The sequence below is a fragment of the Pyricularia grisea genome (assembly GCF_004355905.1).
Source record: "Pyricularia grisea strain NI907 chromosome Unknown Pyricularia_grisea_NI907_Scaffold_2, whole genome shotgun sequence".
Classification (NCBI taxonomy): Eukaryota; Fungi; Ascomycota; class Sordariomycetes; order Magnaporthales; family Pyriculariaceae; genus Pyricularia; species Pyricularia grisea.
In genome coordinates, this window is record NW_022156717.1 from 5,537,112 (window position 1) to 5,551,688 (window position 14,577).

Consider the following 14,577-nt stretch of genomic DNA (forward strand, 5'->3'; position numbering starts at 1 on the left):
TTTGTGTTTATTTATTCGGTTTTTATTTGCATCTACGACAAATATCTTTGTTTTTTCTCCATTATAACACGCTAGTAATGGACGATGAAAAAAGCGTTTACATTCTTTTTCCTCTCCTTTTCTTTTCCTCAATTCATATATTAGCGTTATCTTGTTTTTGACCTTCGTGTCTATATATATACATATAACTAGGTTGTCACAATCTGACATGCACAAGAACAGAGAGCTCTTTTTTTTTCGGCTAGTCCACACAATACTTTTATGCTCGGTAGCTTCAGTGTCACTCAAGTCTGTACTGTATAAACGAAGAAACGAAAGATGATGACAGCTCTTAGTAAGGGACCAGTATGTGTGTGGGCGGGCTCCTCTTGTTTTTACCCCTCACGACCCCCATCTTCACGAGCTCTGGGTTCTTAGCCCCGAGACCAGGCTGGCCTGGACTGGAAAGTGGGGTAGTTTGGGGTACCTCGGAGCAACATCGCAGCGACACGGGGCGCGAAGACGGAGAAACTTGACCGATGCGCCCTCGATGTCGGAGTTGGAGCGGGTAAGACTAGGTACCTAGGTATGCCCAAGGAAGCGTCTTATATACTTGATCAACATGTTTACGTATGTCACTACTTTTTTTCCTTTTTCTTTTTTTTTTCGTTTCCTTTTAGTCTAGAGTATAATTCACTTCTTTTTTTCCCCTTTTGTCTTGGTCCTTTTTCTTTCTCTCTCTCTCATTACCTCGAGGCCTTCACTACCCTGCCATCTAGCCATTTTGGCTTTCTATAATCTTTTAGTCAAAGTAAAATGGCAGCCCAAGAAATCACGATTACGGGCTGGAAAACCCGCGATGTCCGGTTCCCCACGTCTTTGGACAAGACGGGATCGGATGCCATGAACGCCGCGGGTGACTACTCGTCTGCCTACTGCATCCTCGAGACGAACTCGGAGTTCTCGGGTCATGGAATGGTTAGTTGAGGCATAGACCCAAACCTTTTTCTTCTCCTTCTTTTTGTTTTAGCGGCCTCTTACTGACTCGCATACCTGTACGACCCTAGACATTCACCATCGGCCGTGGTAACGACATCGTCTGCGCGGCCATCAACCATGTCGCAGAGCGCATCAAGGGCCGCACCCTGTCGTCACTCGTTGCCGACTGGGGCAAGACGTGGCGGCACCTGGTCAACGACAGCCAGCTGCGGTGGATCGGGCCCGAGAAGGGTGTCATCCACCTGGCGCTCGGGGCCGTCGTCAACGCCATCTGGGACCTTTGGGCCAAGACGCTGGGCAAGCCGGTGTGGCGCATCGTGGCCGAGATGACGCCCGAGGAGTTTGTGCGCTGCATCGACTTCCGGTACATCACCGACGCCGTCACGCCCGAAGAGGCCATCGCCATGCTCAAGGAGACCGAGGCCGGCAGGGCCGACAGGATCAAGGACGCCGAGAACAGCCGCGCCGTGCCGGCCTACACGACCTCGGCCGGCTGGCTAGGCTACGGCGAGGACAAGATGCGGGCGCTGCTCGAGGAGACGCTGGCCAAGGGCTACAAGCACTTCAAGCTCAAGGTGGGCGGTAGCATCGAGCAGGACAAGAGGCGGCTGGGGATCGCGCGCGACGTCATCGGGCACGACCGGGGCAACGTGCTCATGGTCGACGCCAACCAAGTCTGGTCGGTGCCCGAGGCCATCGAGTACATGAAGGAGCTCGCCGACTTCAAGCCTTGGTTCATCGAGGAGCCGACCAGCCCGGACGACGTGCTGGGCCACAAGGCGGTCAGGGAGGCGCTCAAGCCGTACGGCATCGGCGTGGCGACGGGCGAGATGTGCCAGAACCGCGTCGTCTTCAAGCAGCTGCTGGCGAGCGGCGCCATCGACGTGTGCCAGATCGACGCCTGCCGCATGGGCGGCGTCAACGAGGTGCTGGCCGTCCTGCTCATGGCGCGCAAGTTTGGCGTACCCATCGTGCCGCACTCTGGAGGCGTCGGCCTGCCCGAGTACACGCAGCACCTGTCGACCATCGACTACGTCGTCGTGTCGGGCAAGCTGTCGCTCCTCGAGTACGTCGACCACCTGCACGAGCACTTTTTGCACCCCTCGGTCATCAAGGACGGCTTCTACCAAACCCCGACCGAGCCCGGCTACAGCGTCGAGATGAAGCCCGAGAGCATGGACCGCTACTCGTTCCCTGGTGAGGAAGGGGTCAGCTGGTGGCGTAGCGAAGAGGCCAGGCCCATCCTTGAGGGAGTCAAGATTTAGGCGGAGGGAGGGAGAAAAGAAAAGAAAGAGAAAAAAGCTTGAGCCTCGTGGTTTTCTTCTTCTTTTGGTCGACCTAGACCAATTTGGGGAAAGAGGACCAACGTGACGTAACGGGGGGTTGTCGATTCAAGCCGTGTGGGGGGTGGATAAAGCCGTCAACGATTCCCGTTTCGCGGCCGACCGCGAGTTTAACAAGGAACTTGTGTATTTTGTCGCACGGGGCGGACTTTATCGTTTTTTTTTTAAAAAAAAAAACAATGCTTTTGCTTGTGTGAACAACTAACTGCCGAGTAGGAATGGGGGAGGTTTGGGTTTTGGTGAACAGGGGGTCCGACCCAATAGATGGACGGTCCGCAGGGCAACGATGGCATCCTGTATGAATCTAGTATCCCAGAGGAGAGGGTTTACTAGCATCCCGATGATGACTTTATGAGTTTAAGTTGCTCTTCTTTTTTTTTGGTCTTGACGAAAAGAAAAATAAAAGTAACTTTGGGGGGTTCCGTCACCGGAAGACGGTTCCGCAGGGCAACGATGGCATCCTGTATGATATCATACAAATATCATCCCTTAGACTAGAGGTCAATTGAGAGGCATGGAAAGACAAAATATGAATAAAACAAAATGGTGGTTGTTACGAATTAACTACCAACTGAGATGTGAGTTGTCCTTTTCGTTTGTCCATACGTTCTGCCCCTTTTGCAGCCTATGGAGTCGGGATGTAAGGCCAAGACAGTATGTTTGAGTAGTGGATGTGTTAGTCAATTGTGAAACTTTTCTAGACTTAGTGTATATCCATGAGTCTCGCTGCGGACCTCCCTGCATAGAATAAATAGGTGCGGACTTTCGGGTGTAGATCAATTACCGAGTATCGGAGTCTCTGCCGCAGGGATCAACCATGGCAACATGTGTAGTGCAACCAGTATAAGCCCGAAGAAAAAAAACATGACGATCAGGCAACTTAGAATGAACCTTGTTCGTCGGAACGCAGATCGTTGAATGTTCAAACCCGAGGTACGGTACGGATAGCGATACAGGCCCCCATCCTGTCAAGGCCCAGAGGATTCTACTCCAAGTGAACATCCAAAGGCCAGAACTTAAGGCAGGGAACTCGGGTTACCAAGCTTTACCGAACCCCCCAAAAATAAATCTCCAAGAGCCATGTGGTTCTGATGAAGTTTGCCGATGCATTACCATATCGGGCCAGAGTCCATAATATAAGTCGTAAAAAGGGCTGACTTTGCGATCTTCAAAAGCAGTGAAACAAAAAAGAAAAAAAAAGAGGACAAGTCAGACGGGATATCATGTCATGTTCTCGAGAATCATTTCTATTCTAGTTGATATATAGCCTGCCTAATATTCTTGCCCATAAGGCAACCCGTCTTGAGGATCTTGAGGCACCTTGGGGCTCAATCTTTTCGTCGAGCTCCCCTGTTTTGAATCGACAGAAATACGACAGAAAGTGACAAAGGAAAAAAAAAAAGAGCCTCGCCGTAAATGAGCACCCACTTTGGGAGTTTACTCCAACTCCAAAATATCGACCCAGCATGTCTTCCAGGTCTGCAGAAGTCACTTTCCCCAAAGAGATAGATTCTACGTCTCATCTGGCACAAGAGGTGAACTCTGCATTTGATTTCACGGGGAAGCAACAGATGAACAAAAACACATCCAACAAGCCCTGGTCCAGGACCAGCTCCTCAATCTCTGGAAAGCGAATAGTGGGCAAGGACGACACCGTTTATCCCTCGAAAGGCAAGGCCATCGTCGTCATTGCAGCTCTGAACCTCTCGGTGCTGCTGTTGGCTCTGGATCAGACCATCCTAGCCCCGGCCCTCGGTACCATCACCAGCGAGTTTGGAACCGTCAAAGATATTGGTGTAAGCATCAAGTTTTGTGCCAGAGGAAGTTTAAAACATTGTTCTTATTGTTCTCGATGCGCTGACACGGGAGGGCCCCTTTGTGGCAAATTTCGAATTTAGTGGTATGGAGCCGCCTATCTCCTCACCAACTGTGCCCTCACGCTTCTGTATGGCCGACTGTACACCATCTTCAACATCAAATGGACCTTCTTGTCCAGTATCTTCATCTTTGAGCTCGGCTCCATGATCTGTGCCATCGCTCCAACTTCCGAAATCTTCATCTTGGGCCGAGCCGTCGCCGGGGCGGGATGCGGCGGTCTTTTCTCGGGCACAGTGGTCATCACGGGCTTCACCTTGGCACTGCACCACCGCCCGGTGGCTTTTGGCATGACGGGCGCCGTCTTTGGTGTCGCGAGCGTTGCTGGGCCTTTGCTTGGTGGCGTGTTTACTGACCACAGTATGTTCTTGTCCCCCGTCCAAGCAGGCAAGGGGAGGGAGAGAGTCTCTTTTCTTTTTTGTCATATCAAGTAACTGACAACAAGATCCCAAAACAGTAAACTGGCGCTGGTGCTTCTGGATCAACATCCCGATTGGTGCCGTTTCCATCCTCGTCGTCATCTTCTTTGTTCACATAAACCGCGACAACAACCCTCAGCGCAAGAGCCTCATCAACCGAATCAGGGACATTGACCTGTACGGCATCGCCGTCCTCTTCCCGGCATTGGTGTGCTTCATCATGGCCATCCAGTGGGGAGGAACCGAGTTTGCCTGGAACAGCCCCCAGATCATCGGGCTCTTTGTCGCCACCGCCGTGCTGTGCGCAATCTTTGTCTGGGTGGAAGTGCGCATGGGAGACGATGGGATGCTGCCGCCGAGGCTTTTCAAGAACCGAGATACCGTGCTTGCGTTTGCCTTTTCCGTGTCTTTCTCCTCGGCTTTCATACCTTTGATTGTTTACATTGGTTAGTATGCCTATTTTTTTCTTTTTCTTTCTTTCTTTTTTCTGTTTTTTCTTTTTTGCCCCTTTCAATTCTTGAAAGATACAATGCTGATAGTTCTCCTTACCCCTTTCTGCAAAATAGCCATTTACTTCCAAGCAATCTTTGGCGACAAGGCCATTGACGCTGGCTTCAAGCTGCTTCCGCTGCTCATCTCTTCCGTCATCTGCAGCATCGCCTCCGGAGTGGTCACGACCGTGGTTGGGTACTACAACCCCATCGCCCTGATCGGCATGGTCTTGTTTGCCGTCGGCGCGGGCCTCATCACCACCTGGACCCTGACCACGCCGATGGCGGCCTGGTTCGGGTTCCAGCTCATTGCGGGCGTGGGGACTGGCCCGGGGTTCCAGGTCGGCATCATCGTCGTCCAGAACGTCCTGCCGCACGACTGGATCCCCGTCGGCACCTCGGCCGTGCAGTTCTTCCAGAATATGGGCGGCGCCGTCTTCAGCGCCATCGCCCAGAGCGCCTTCCAGAACGGCATCGTCACCTCGGCCGCCGCCAGCGTGCCGTTCCTCCCCCCGGCGCTGCTGCTCGAGACGGGCGCCTCCAACATCCGCCAGACCCTGAGTAACCTGACCGCATCCGCAGACCTGGGGCCTCTGATCACCGAAGCCGGTGGGTTCGACAAGGTGTATGATGACTTGCGTTTTGCTTACTTGGTCGGGTTGAAAAATACCTTCTATGTTGCTGTTGTCTGCGCTATAGTGTCATTTTTCATCGCGTGCGGATTCCGCTGGATTAATCTGAAGGACAAGCCAGCAGATCCTTCCCCCGAGGCCGGCCAAGTTGTGGTGCCGGTTGAAGAGGAGAAAGAAAAACCCGCGACAGAGGCAGCTGATTCCAAGAGTTGAAAAAGTGTTTGCCGTCTCTTGACGTTGGATCTCCTATTATAATTACTATTTTTGTAAAATGTTCCGGAATATACTTATATGTTACCACTTCAGATCCACTTATTACTTGTAGGCTTGCTCAGTAACACTTACATGTGCCAACCTCATCTACCTTCATCACAAGAAGCTGGATGATAGCCCACACAACTTAGTAAGCTGCAGGCGTCTAAATTTACTGGGTGTCATGTGGAGGCGGTACGTCCCATGCACGCAGTCCTTGCGCTTCTCTCTTGCGCTTACCACCTTGGAACTTGGTTCCGCTGCCGGCTACAAACCTTGTAACCCATTCCCTGACCCGAGTCGTCTTTTGAAGCTGCGGATGGGCGGCGGGATTCCTTACGCAAGAAGCCAGCTCGGCAGCTGAGTAGCAGCCACCATCGTCGTCGGCAGCAAGCCGCCTCCTGTGCAGCAGGTGCACCTTGGTCACGGCCCTCCTCAAACCCTGACCGTGCACCTTGCGCATAAAGGTGTGGAGGGCGACGTTGCGGACCATGATCACGTCCTGACGGCGGAGGTCCTCGAGCGGATTGCGGGCCGTTGCAGCTGCCGCCGAGTCCGGATCAAACCAGAAGGTAATGCTGAAGCCCGACTTGGTCTCGTCGCCCACCACAACCTCAGCCAAGGTTCGCGTGCCGCCCCAGCGGGTGCGGACCTGGCGCACCGGCTCGATGGAGATGACACCGACGACAAGGTTGACCGTCATGGTCTGTGGGTGGATGCTCTCAATGTGGGCGGCAGAGGGAAGATCGGCCAGATCGCTAATATGTGCTCCAGGGGCAAAGGCTGGCTGCAGCGGAGGCCGAGGGGAGAACTCGCCACTGTGAGGCGCGGATAAAAATGATGTAGATGACTCTGTGAGGAAGGAGGACTGCTCTTGGCTGGAGGAGACGGCATCCAGTTCAGAAGAGGGTATGTCGTCATGCACCGCCAGCGACTTTTCGCAAAACTGCGAGAACAGCTGTTGTTGGCTGCCATCGCTCTGATCCGAGGCGGAGGACCGGAATGAAGTCTCCGTATTGTTCTGGTGGGTTATGTCCCCTGTGGTAAAGAAATCGGTATCTTCTTGGCTCGAGTACCGCGGGGCCTGCCATGGATTATCATAGCCTGGCTGTGTAGCATCCCCCAGGGCCGTCGCCGCCTTGCGCCTGTTCAATGGCAAGGACCTCCATACTGCATGTTCCAGAATAGATATGGTGGTTGTGTCATTCCTGGGATTCGCCTCATACGGCTGGCCGGCGAAGTGGGCGATGGGCTCTATGAGATGGTTAAGCAGTAATGTTGACGTCCAATCAAGACTGTCACTGGCTGGCGCTCCAGCAAATATCAGGACCTTTGCTACCATCGTAGAAGGTCTTGTCGCTGCAAATGAAGCCTAAAAATAAGATAAATAACACACAGACCGGCTTTTCTGGTCACAGAAGGAATCAAGTGAAACTCAAAACTATAAACAAAAAAAAAATCCCCATAACTGAGGCTCGCCGACCGTTTCGTCACCGAGAGGCACTGATAAATGAGATGACGAAACTCAATTATGCCCGGCAAAAACGGATATTTGCGATCATTCGATATCGAAAAGTAGATGGATGTTCACAAAACGATACCTGACTGGCTGAAGGATGATTTTTTCCTCATGCCATAAAAGCTTAGTGTCAGATGAGACGAACATGACTTGAAGTAACTCGTTGTTGATGTACACTTACTGTAGCTTATCAGGTCAGGTACCTTAACACAGCCTCAGTGTTGCCTAGAATGGCAGCTAGAATCTTAGGCATCGCGTGGCTAACCCCCCTAGATCGGCAGTTGCCAGGTACAAACAGCGTACGCTGCATGTCCCGTACCATCCTAGGCGGGGCGGAGAAGACCCCGCCTGGGTTGATTTATTCCAACCACGGTCAGGGTCCTGGCCTGAACCAGAGACACCGCCAAACGGCAACCTCCGTCTCGAATCCGGGAATTACAAAGTTGAGCTTGTTTACGACTGTTCGCATTTAATCTTTTCATTTTGCATGTGCTCTACAAGTTATTAAAGACGAAATCCTTTACCAATTTTATACTAAGGCGTTGGTAGAGAAACAAGTGCATAACATTTAGAACCAGCAAATAATAAGTAGTGGCTTGCAGAACTCAGTTCTACACCGCAATCGACCTGCCGATCTGGCTTCATTTTTTTTACGTTGGTCTCTTTTAATTTTCTAATTTTTTTTTTTTGTTACTTGCCCACCAGTCATACCCCCAAATGGCCGTCCCTGTAGCCGCCCCTTGGGGCGACGTTCCTAGCCGCGATCAACTTTTCGTACTGGTGACAGGAACAAACAGGTAAGATAAATAAAACAATATTTTAGTTTCACTTAATCGATATCACCTGCATGCACGATGTTCTCAGCGCCCTGCGCGCACGCACTCTCGCCACTACTCGACCACACCACCAAACAAGTGAGCGCGCCCCTCACTAACCCTCGTTTTCCACTCGTGTTTCCACAGCGGCGTCGGTACCGGAATCGCGGAGCGCCTGATCGACGAATTCCTGGCTAAACGCTCCCTCACCTCGCACCTCATCCTCATCGTGACCACCCGAAGCAAGTCCAAGTCCCAGCAGACTATCGACATACTCCGAAAGCATGTTCGCAAGGCAGCCGAGGCGAAGAAGCTGAGGGCCCGCGCGGGCTCCTCGTACGACCCTGAATCGACCATCGCGAGGATACACCTGGTCGGCATCCTCGTTGACCTGTGCAACCTGCGTAGCGTCTACGCCGCCGCCAACCTGCTCAAGGACGGCGGTGCACCCGCGGCCGGCAGCAACTGCCCGACGTCGGTTCGCGTCCCGCGCCTCGATTCGATAATCCTCAACGCGGGCTACGGCAACTGGACGGGTCTCAACTGGTGGCGAGTCTTTGTGCAGGTGGTCACCAAGGGGCTCCCCACCGCCTTCACGTGGCCCACGTTCAAGAACGCCGCCAAGGGCACCCTCGTGGACCCGCTGACCGGACGCATCCTCACCAAAGAGCAGGCAATCGCCGAGGGCCGGACCACGGCGGAGCTGCTCGGCGAGACCTTCACCGCTAATCTGTTTGGCCACTACATGCTCGCCCACGCGCTGCTGCCCCTGCTCAGGCGGACGCCCGAGCAGATCGGAGAGGAGGCCTTGAGCCCCGCCAGGATAATATGGCAGGGGAGCGTCACTCCCGGGCCCGACGACTTCTCCATGTCTGACCCGCAGGGCCTGCGCCACCACGACGCCTACGACTGCGTCAAGCGCCTGAACGACATACTCGTCTTCTCGTCGACGCTGCCCAAGGCTGAGCCTCACGTCAGGAAATACCTCCTCGGCGAGGATAATGCCAAGGATGACAGCAACAACAACAACAACAACAACAATCTGGTGGCGCCGCGTATGTACCTCACGCACCCGGGCATCACCAACACGGCCATATTTGCCCTGCCTTATGTACTGAGCGTGCTCTGGGGCCTCGTCATGTACGTCACGCGCTGGATCGGGTCGGTTTGGCACGTCGGGTCGCCCTACAACGCGGCCATCACTCCCGTGTGGATCGCGCTCGAGGAGCAAGGCCGGCTCGACGACATGGAGGCGCACCGCTCCAAGTGGGGGAGCGCCTGCTCGCGCTGGCGCGGCACCCTGGCGGCCAAGAAGACCGAGGTCCAGGGCTGGGGCTGGGACGGCCGCCTGGCCTCGCACCCGAGGGGAGGCCCCGACGAGAGCGAGAAGGGCTTCCTTTCCAGGGGCAAGGGCAGGCGCTGGGACGCGGTCGAGCTGACCCAGGATGCGCTCGACGAGTTTGAGGAGCAGGGCGCCGACTGCTGGCGCGAGATGGAGAGGTTGAGGGTCGAGTGGGAGGAGAGGCTGGGCGTGAGGCCTGCTGCTAACGGTGACAAGATTGCGCTGGCTGCCTAGAGCAAGTGGGTTTGATGGAATTAAGTTTTTTTTTTTTTTCCTCCTTTTTTTTCTTTCTTCTTTGTTACTTGGAATGCTGAAAAAAAAACACACGAACAGCGCGATGTTATCTCACTCCTGAGGAGCGGGAGGGGTATACTTGAGGCGTTTGGCCTCCATGTCGATTCTTGTAATTTTTGCAACTTAATTCTTGCAACTTTGAACATAGTAATTTTAATTTTGCACGACGAAAACGAAAGGGTTTGGGGGCATTGTCACGCATGTTGCAAGGTATACCAAGCACGAGAACAGGGACACCATATCTAGAAAGGTGGTCTTTTTCCAAACTCTAAATTCAACGGCAAAAATGGCGACTATAATAACAAAAGAGATCCCACGAACAACTCACGCCGTCGCATCCTCTTGCCTCGTCCGCACATCGGACGCAACTCTCCTCAGCTTGATCTTGTCGCCTCTTCCGAAAAATCCCAAACACAGCGGCGGGATGGCACCGACCAGGGCGACGACGGCCTGGAAGATCAACATGGGTTTCATGTTACCCGGCGGGTTCCCTTCGGGCCCCTCCTTGAGAGCGTCGCCGATCAGGATGAAGCAGCCACCGAGCAGCTGGCCACCGGCCCAGGCAAAGGTGGAAGTGACCTCTGGGCTGATGGGGTGCGTGAACTCGACGAGCAGCTCGAGGGCGACGGGGAGCAGGGCGAAGGATGTGGCGCCCAGGACGGCGAGGACGACGTACGGACCGGCGACGCCCCCCTCGGAATGCGTCTCAGGCATCCAGATGAAGACGAGGTAGGACAGGGCGATGAAGGGGATGAAGATTTTGATGCTCAGCACAAAGGCCTTGGTGCGGTCGATTATGGGGCTGGAGATGGCGGCCGCGACCAGGCCGACGACGATGAGCACCGCGGCGCCGATTCCCGATTCGTCCTCCGAGTAACCATGCGGCACCATCATCTGGGCCAGGAGGGACGATATGGCGTCGAACAATCCCACGTAGACGGCGAATGGGATCATGATCATCCAGGCCTCAGGGGAGCTCGACACGATCCGCAGCGAAGAGATTAGCCCCTCCTTGGGCGTTTCGCTCGAGGCTGCAACGGGAGTCGGGGGCGCGGCAGGGACGAAAAAACCGGTAATCGAAAATACAGTTGCCTTCAGGGGTGGTGATAGTGATTCCCGAGTCAGCTAAAAGTAAGTAAAGCCGGGGTTCGCTGTGAGGGGAGACTTACAATGATGGAGACCCAGAGAAGCATGTCCGGCACGTCCTCTGGTTTTTCGACCATGAAAGGAATGATCAAGCTACCCAAAGCAGCGCCCAGGGCATTGGCGAGTGACATGAGGGCGGTCGCGGCCACGCGGCCCCTATCGGTGAACCAGAGATCTGAGTAGCGGGCCGGCGAGGCCAAGACAAGAGCCTGTGCAATGGCGCATAGGATTTGACCGAACATAACGACGCCGTACGAACCAGACGAAGCGCGGGACCCGCCATAGCGAATCCAGTTCCCGGCGAGAACCAGTGCGGATGCTGCGAATATGGCAGGCTTCGGCCCATTGCGAAGGGTGTAGATTACCATTGGCGCAGATGCTGCGATGCACAGTAACGTTGCTGTACTGTACCAGTTGATCTCGGACTCGGTGACCTGAAAGTAAGCTGCCGAGCTTGCTGGGATGGGCGCAAAGGTGAGCCACTGAGGTCGGAAGATGGACTATCAGCACCGCATTCCAAATTTCCAGATGTCGTCATGTCAATGCTGCCGGGAACCAACTTACATCCCAACTAGTAATGACATTCAAGAGTGTCAACTGGATAACACCGAACCATCTGCGCTTGTAGACCTTGTAGAAAACGGTTGATCCATCCGGGGCCGTTGTAGGACGGCCATCGTGGATTGCTGCGCCGATGCTGATGCGAGACCGTGTAAATCCTCCATCTTGGTCATCTGCATGGTCTCTTAGCTCGGCAGAATCGGGCTCTGTAATATGCGACTGAGACTCTTGTATTCTGCCACCATCCGAGTCCTTGTACTTGTTCGAACCATCGAGGTGCTGCTGGCTGGGCTCAATGATTGTATCCTTGTCGATGCTCGACATGTTTGCGTACGGGAGCCACCAACCACTATTGTGGATTGGCACTTCTGCAGGTCCCCTTGGCTTACAAGTTTTGTTTGCCCTGTGGCGCGCGGTTTAGTGACCTGTGTGGCGCGACGGTTGTTCCTGGCACTAAATGTCAGGGACTATATGTACCTATGTGTCGTTGGCGCGAGTGTCGCGTGTTATTGACAGAAAATGCCGGGGGTGTCGCACAATGGAAACCCGAGAATTTGATCTCGCTGCCTGCGATCGGGGAAGACTGGACCCAGTCAACCAGTGAATTGGGTCTCGGGAGGGTAGGTTTTTTTTTTGGAAAGCAGTCTCCCTCAAGATGTAGATTATTCTAGGCATAAGGTGCGAGGAAGTAACAAAAAGCTCCTGCCTTACTACAGATCAAGTTTTCTCGAGTTAGTTAGTCTGGTAGCATATTTGACTAAGGTAGTCCAGTCTAGACCTTCGTACGTAAATTGCACTAGACTAGGCGAACACAATCGACCATAGTTATCAACCCGCATAGCCGTGAAGCACGTGGATAACAGCCCCTTGACCCTCCTTCAGGCTGTCGCTTGGGCCAGGTTTCTAGAGGTCAAGTGAGCGCAGGGTTTCATTATGCTTGCAATCAATTCTAACTGCCTACCTTATTTGGGATAACACCCTTGTAAGAACCCAATCCCCGCACCAAGGTTCCTGCCAATCGGCGCCTACAATTACATCAATTATCCGGGTGCCCGCTGTTTGGCTTGACGCGCAGCTCAACAAGCTCGGCTTTTCCCAAGATACGATGCTTCCCCCCGTGCCGACACAGATAAAAAAGAAACGGCGTAAAAGAGACTTATCAACATGCTCATCATTTGCAGAATCCTTTGTCTGCCAAGCAAGCCACTAGTCTAAACTCGTACCCAATGCAATTCTGAGAGCCTCTAGGTAGGCGTCAAAAAGATTAAATCATTTTGGCCCGTAGGGCCCTTTTGGTAATTAGTTAGCTCTCAACCTCGTACGTACATGAATTCAGCTCGTGTTGCCGAGCTTCTAGTTTTCTAGTTGGGGTAAGCCTGGATCATGGCTTGCAGCTAACCCACGTTCAGCGTATAGAGAATACGCCCGTCTGCAGCCAAGTTCCCTACCGTCCTATCCATCCCAAAACTTCTACCGTAGCACAAAGTAATATGCACATAGATTACCGAGGCTTCTTCGTCAAAACGCCTGATTCAAATCGCAACAGCAGATGTCTGGATTCGCAAGGTAGAGTGCGGGCCATAACCTTTGAACCCTGTTTATTCCTATGCCCTTACGTACTACAAGTAAGTTCCCCATGTACCCACCCACCCCCCGCGATACCATTTATTAGGTGGCTATCGGTGTCCAAGAAAAGGAAGGCTACGAAATGGTTCAGATCGTTCAAGTTGGTCAGAGTATATAACTTGAGATGAGACCGAATATACCTTGAATTTACAGATGTTATGACGGCGCACCCCAGAAGCAAAAGCAAGAACTTAAGCCAAAGTTATACTGCCGCGTAACCACAATAAACTGCAGCAATTCGTCCTTTACAAAACCTTGATGGCTCCGAAAGCCGAGCGAGCTCCCTTGGCAGGGAACAAGTGTTTGGCAAGGTGCCGAGTCTGGGGCAGTTCGGGAGTTGTTCTTTGCCGTTCGATTCTCACAGGCTAGCACCAGGCTACTCCTTGAGTGAGAAACTCAACTTTTTTTTTCTTTTCTACGCTGGCAGGATCTCGCTCGCAAGTGAGAGGAAATATCACCGACGAGACATTTCTTAATACCCGCACGTATGTTCATCTCATTGTTTGTTTCGACGGAGAAAAAAAAAACGGAACACACAGTCCTCCTCGTTATCAAGTAGCATCGAGCCCTGCAGGGCTATGGCCTGGGATAGAGTTTGCTGAATGTGATCCACTCACGCGCGTCGAGAAGTACTACAAGGTCTCATTCGCAGAATCGCAGAATCCCAGAGGGTGAAAAAGACGTCGATAACATAAATCTGCATTCATAGCTGTAGCTTCTAGTCGGCCAAATCGGTGCCATATCCCAGCTTTTCATTCTTGTCGGCGAGTGGACTACGGATAAAATTGTAACTTATCGTGGATTGGTAAAAAACATGGAACAAGGAGTGCGAGATGAACCCCCCATCCCCCCATGCCGGCAGCCAACTTATCAAGCCGAGTTGCGGACAGTCACCAACCAACCGAACTTCCGTGGGACGCATACTAAAGTAGATATCTGGTACTTTGTTGACCAAAGAATGAAGCTGCTTCTTCCAAGGTTAGCTTTCAAAATTTCTGGTCATTGAGATGAGAAGTGGAGGTCACGCGGAGAAAACTGATCCTCGCCCTTTTGGAATTATGGACCGAGGACATATCCAACGCTGAAGCTGTTATAGCGAAAACTATAACTCAAAAAAATGCCATGAAGTCTCGACGATAAACATGGAGGCTACACTCAGCACAAGACAGCACTCCCAGGGTTGTCGCCTCGAACAACGCCCCACCGCCCGGGAGCTGCGGAAAGACTGCGGGGGAGAACTGATATTGTCCTTCAAGAGCTTCAAGTCCTCAACGGAAAATGTCT

At 52.9% G+C, this 14,577-nt stretch overlaps 7 protein-coding genes across 7 annotated transcripts; 3 read left to right on the forward strand and 4 right to left on the reverse strand.

Annotated features, from left to right (window-relative positions):
- Positions 1-653: 653 nt before the first annotated feature.
- PgNI_04224 (uncharacterized protein) lies at positions 654-2,822 on the forward strand. Its single transcript, XM_031124275.1, has 2 exons — positions 654-957; positions 1,047-2,822. The coding sequence occupies exons 1-2, from the start codon at positions 796-798 to the stop codon at positions 2,241-2,243; spliced, it is 1,359 nt and encodes a 452-aa protein (XP_030983395.1). The 5' UTR covers positions 654-795; the 3' UTR covers positions 2,244-2,822.
- A 965-nt stretch (positions 2,823-3,787) lies between these two features.
- Positions 3,788-5,951, forward strand: PgNI_04225 (uncharacterized protein; the record flags this gene model as incomplete). Its single annotated transcript, XM_031124276.1, has 4 exons — positions 3,788-4,117; positions 4,220-4,556; positions 4,654-5,061; positions 5,182-5,951. The coding sequence occupies 4 exons, from the start codon at positions 3,788-3,790 to the stop codon at positions 5,949-5,951; spliced, it is 1,845 nt and encodes a 614-aa protein (XP_030983394.1).
- On the reverse strand, positions 4,856-5,318 carry PgNI_04226 (uncharacterized protein; the record flags this gene model as incomplete). Its single annotated transcript, XM_031124277.1, has 2 exons — positions 4,856-5,043; positions 5,165-5,318. Coding segments are annotated over 2 exons (342 nt in total), but the record flags the coding sequence as incomplete, so codon positions are not given.
- Positions 5,618-6,124, reverse strand: PgNI_04227 (uncharacterized protein). The gene is made up of 2 exons (XM_031124278.1): positions 6,084-6,124; positions 5,618-5,996 (listed from the first exon to the last, which is right to left on the reverse strand). Exons 1-2 carry the CDS (start codon positions 6,106-6,108, stop codon positions 5,839-5,841), a joined length of 183 nt encoding a protein of 60 aa, XP_030983392.1. The 5' UTR covers positions 6,109-6,124; the 3' UTR covers positions 5,618-5,838.
- A 38-nt stretch (positions 6,125-6,162) lies between these two features.
- On the reverse strand, positions 6,163-7,332 carry PgNI_04228 (uncharacterized protein; the record flags this gene model as incomplete). The annotated part of the gene is made up of 1 exon (XM_031124279.1): positions 6,163-7,332. One exon carries the CDS (start codon positions 7,330-7,332, stop codon positions 6,163-6,165), a length of 1,170 nt encoding a protein of 389 aa, XP_030983388.1.
- A 675-nt stretch (positions 7,333-8,007) lies between these two features.
- PgNI_04229 (uncharacterized protein) lies at positions 8,008-9,900 on the forward strand (the record flags this gene model as incomplete). Its single annotated transcript, XM_031124280.1, has 2 exons — positions 8,008-8,306; positions 8,472-9,900. The coding sequence occupies exons 1-2, from the start codon at positions 8,227-8,229 to the stop codon at positions 9,898-9,900; spliced, it is 1,509 nt and encodes a 502-aa protein (XP_030983387.1). The 5' UTR covers positions 8,008-8,226.
- A 314-nt stretch (positions 9,901-10,214) lies between these two features.
- PgNI_04230 (uncharacterized protein) lies at positions 10,215-12,429 on the reverse strand. The gene is made up of 4 exons (XM_031124281.1): positions 12,145-12,429; positions 11,671-12,070; positions 11,130-11,588; positions 10,215-11,052 (listed from the first exon to the last, which is right to left on the reverse strand). The coding sequence occupies exons 2-4, from the start codon at positions 11,989-11,991 to the stop codon at positions 10,285-10,287; spliced, it is 1,548 nt and encodes a 515-aa protein (XP_030984553.1). The 5' UTR covers positions 11,992-12,070; positions 12,145-12,429; the 3' UTR covers positions 10,215-10,284.
- Positions 12,430-14,577: the final 2,148 nt, after the last annotated feature.

Excerpts from the sequence above, each read along its gene's own strand:
- PgNI_04227 (XM_031124278.1), bottom strand. The coding sequence starts at position 6,108 with ATGAAGGTAGATGAGGTTGGCACAT. Across the intron at positions 5,997-6,083 it reads GGTAGATGAGGTTGGCACAT|TAATTATAATAGGAGATCCA; the intron begins GTAAGTGTTACT and ends TTACAAAAATAG.
- PgNI_04224 (XM_031124275.1), top strand. The coding sequence starts at position 796 with ATGGCAGCCCAAGAAATCACGATTACGGGCTGGAAAACCCGCGATGTC. Across the intron at positions 958-1,046 it reads AGTTCTCGGGTCATGGAATG|ACATTCACCATCGGCCGTGG; the intron begins GTTAGTTGAGGC and ends GTACGACCCTAG.
- PgNI_04230 (XM_031124281.1), bottom strand. The coding sequence starts at position 11,991 with ATGTCGAGCATCGACAAGGATACAATCATTGAGCCCAGCCAGCAGCAC. Across the intron at positions 11,589-11,670 it reads ATGTCATTACTAGTTGGGAT|TGGCTCACCTTTGCGCCCAT; the intron begins GTAAGTTGGTTC and ends TTCCGACCTCAG. Across the intron at positions 11,053-11,129 it reads TTCTCTGGGTCTCCATCATT|GCAACTGTATTTTCGATTAC; the intron begins GTAAGTCTCCCC and ends CCACCCCTGAAG.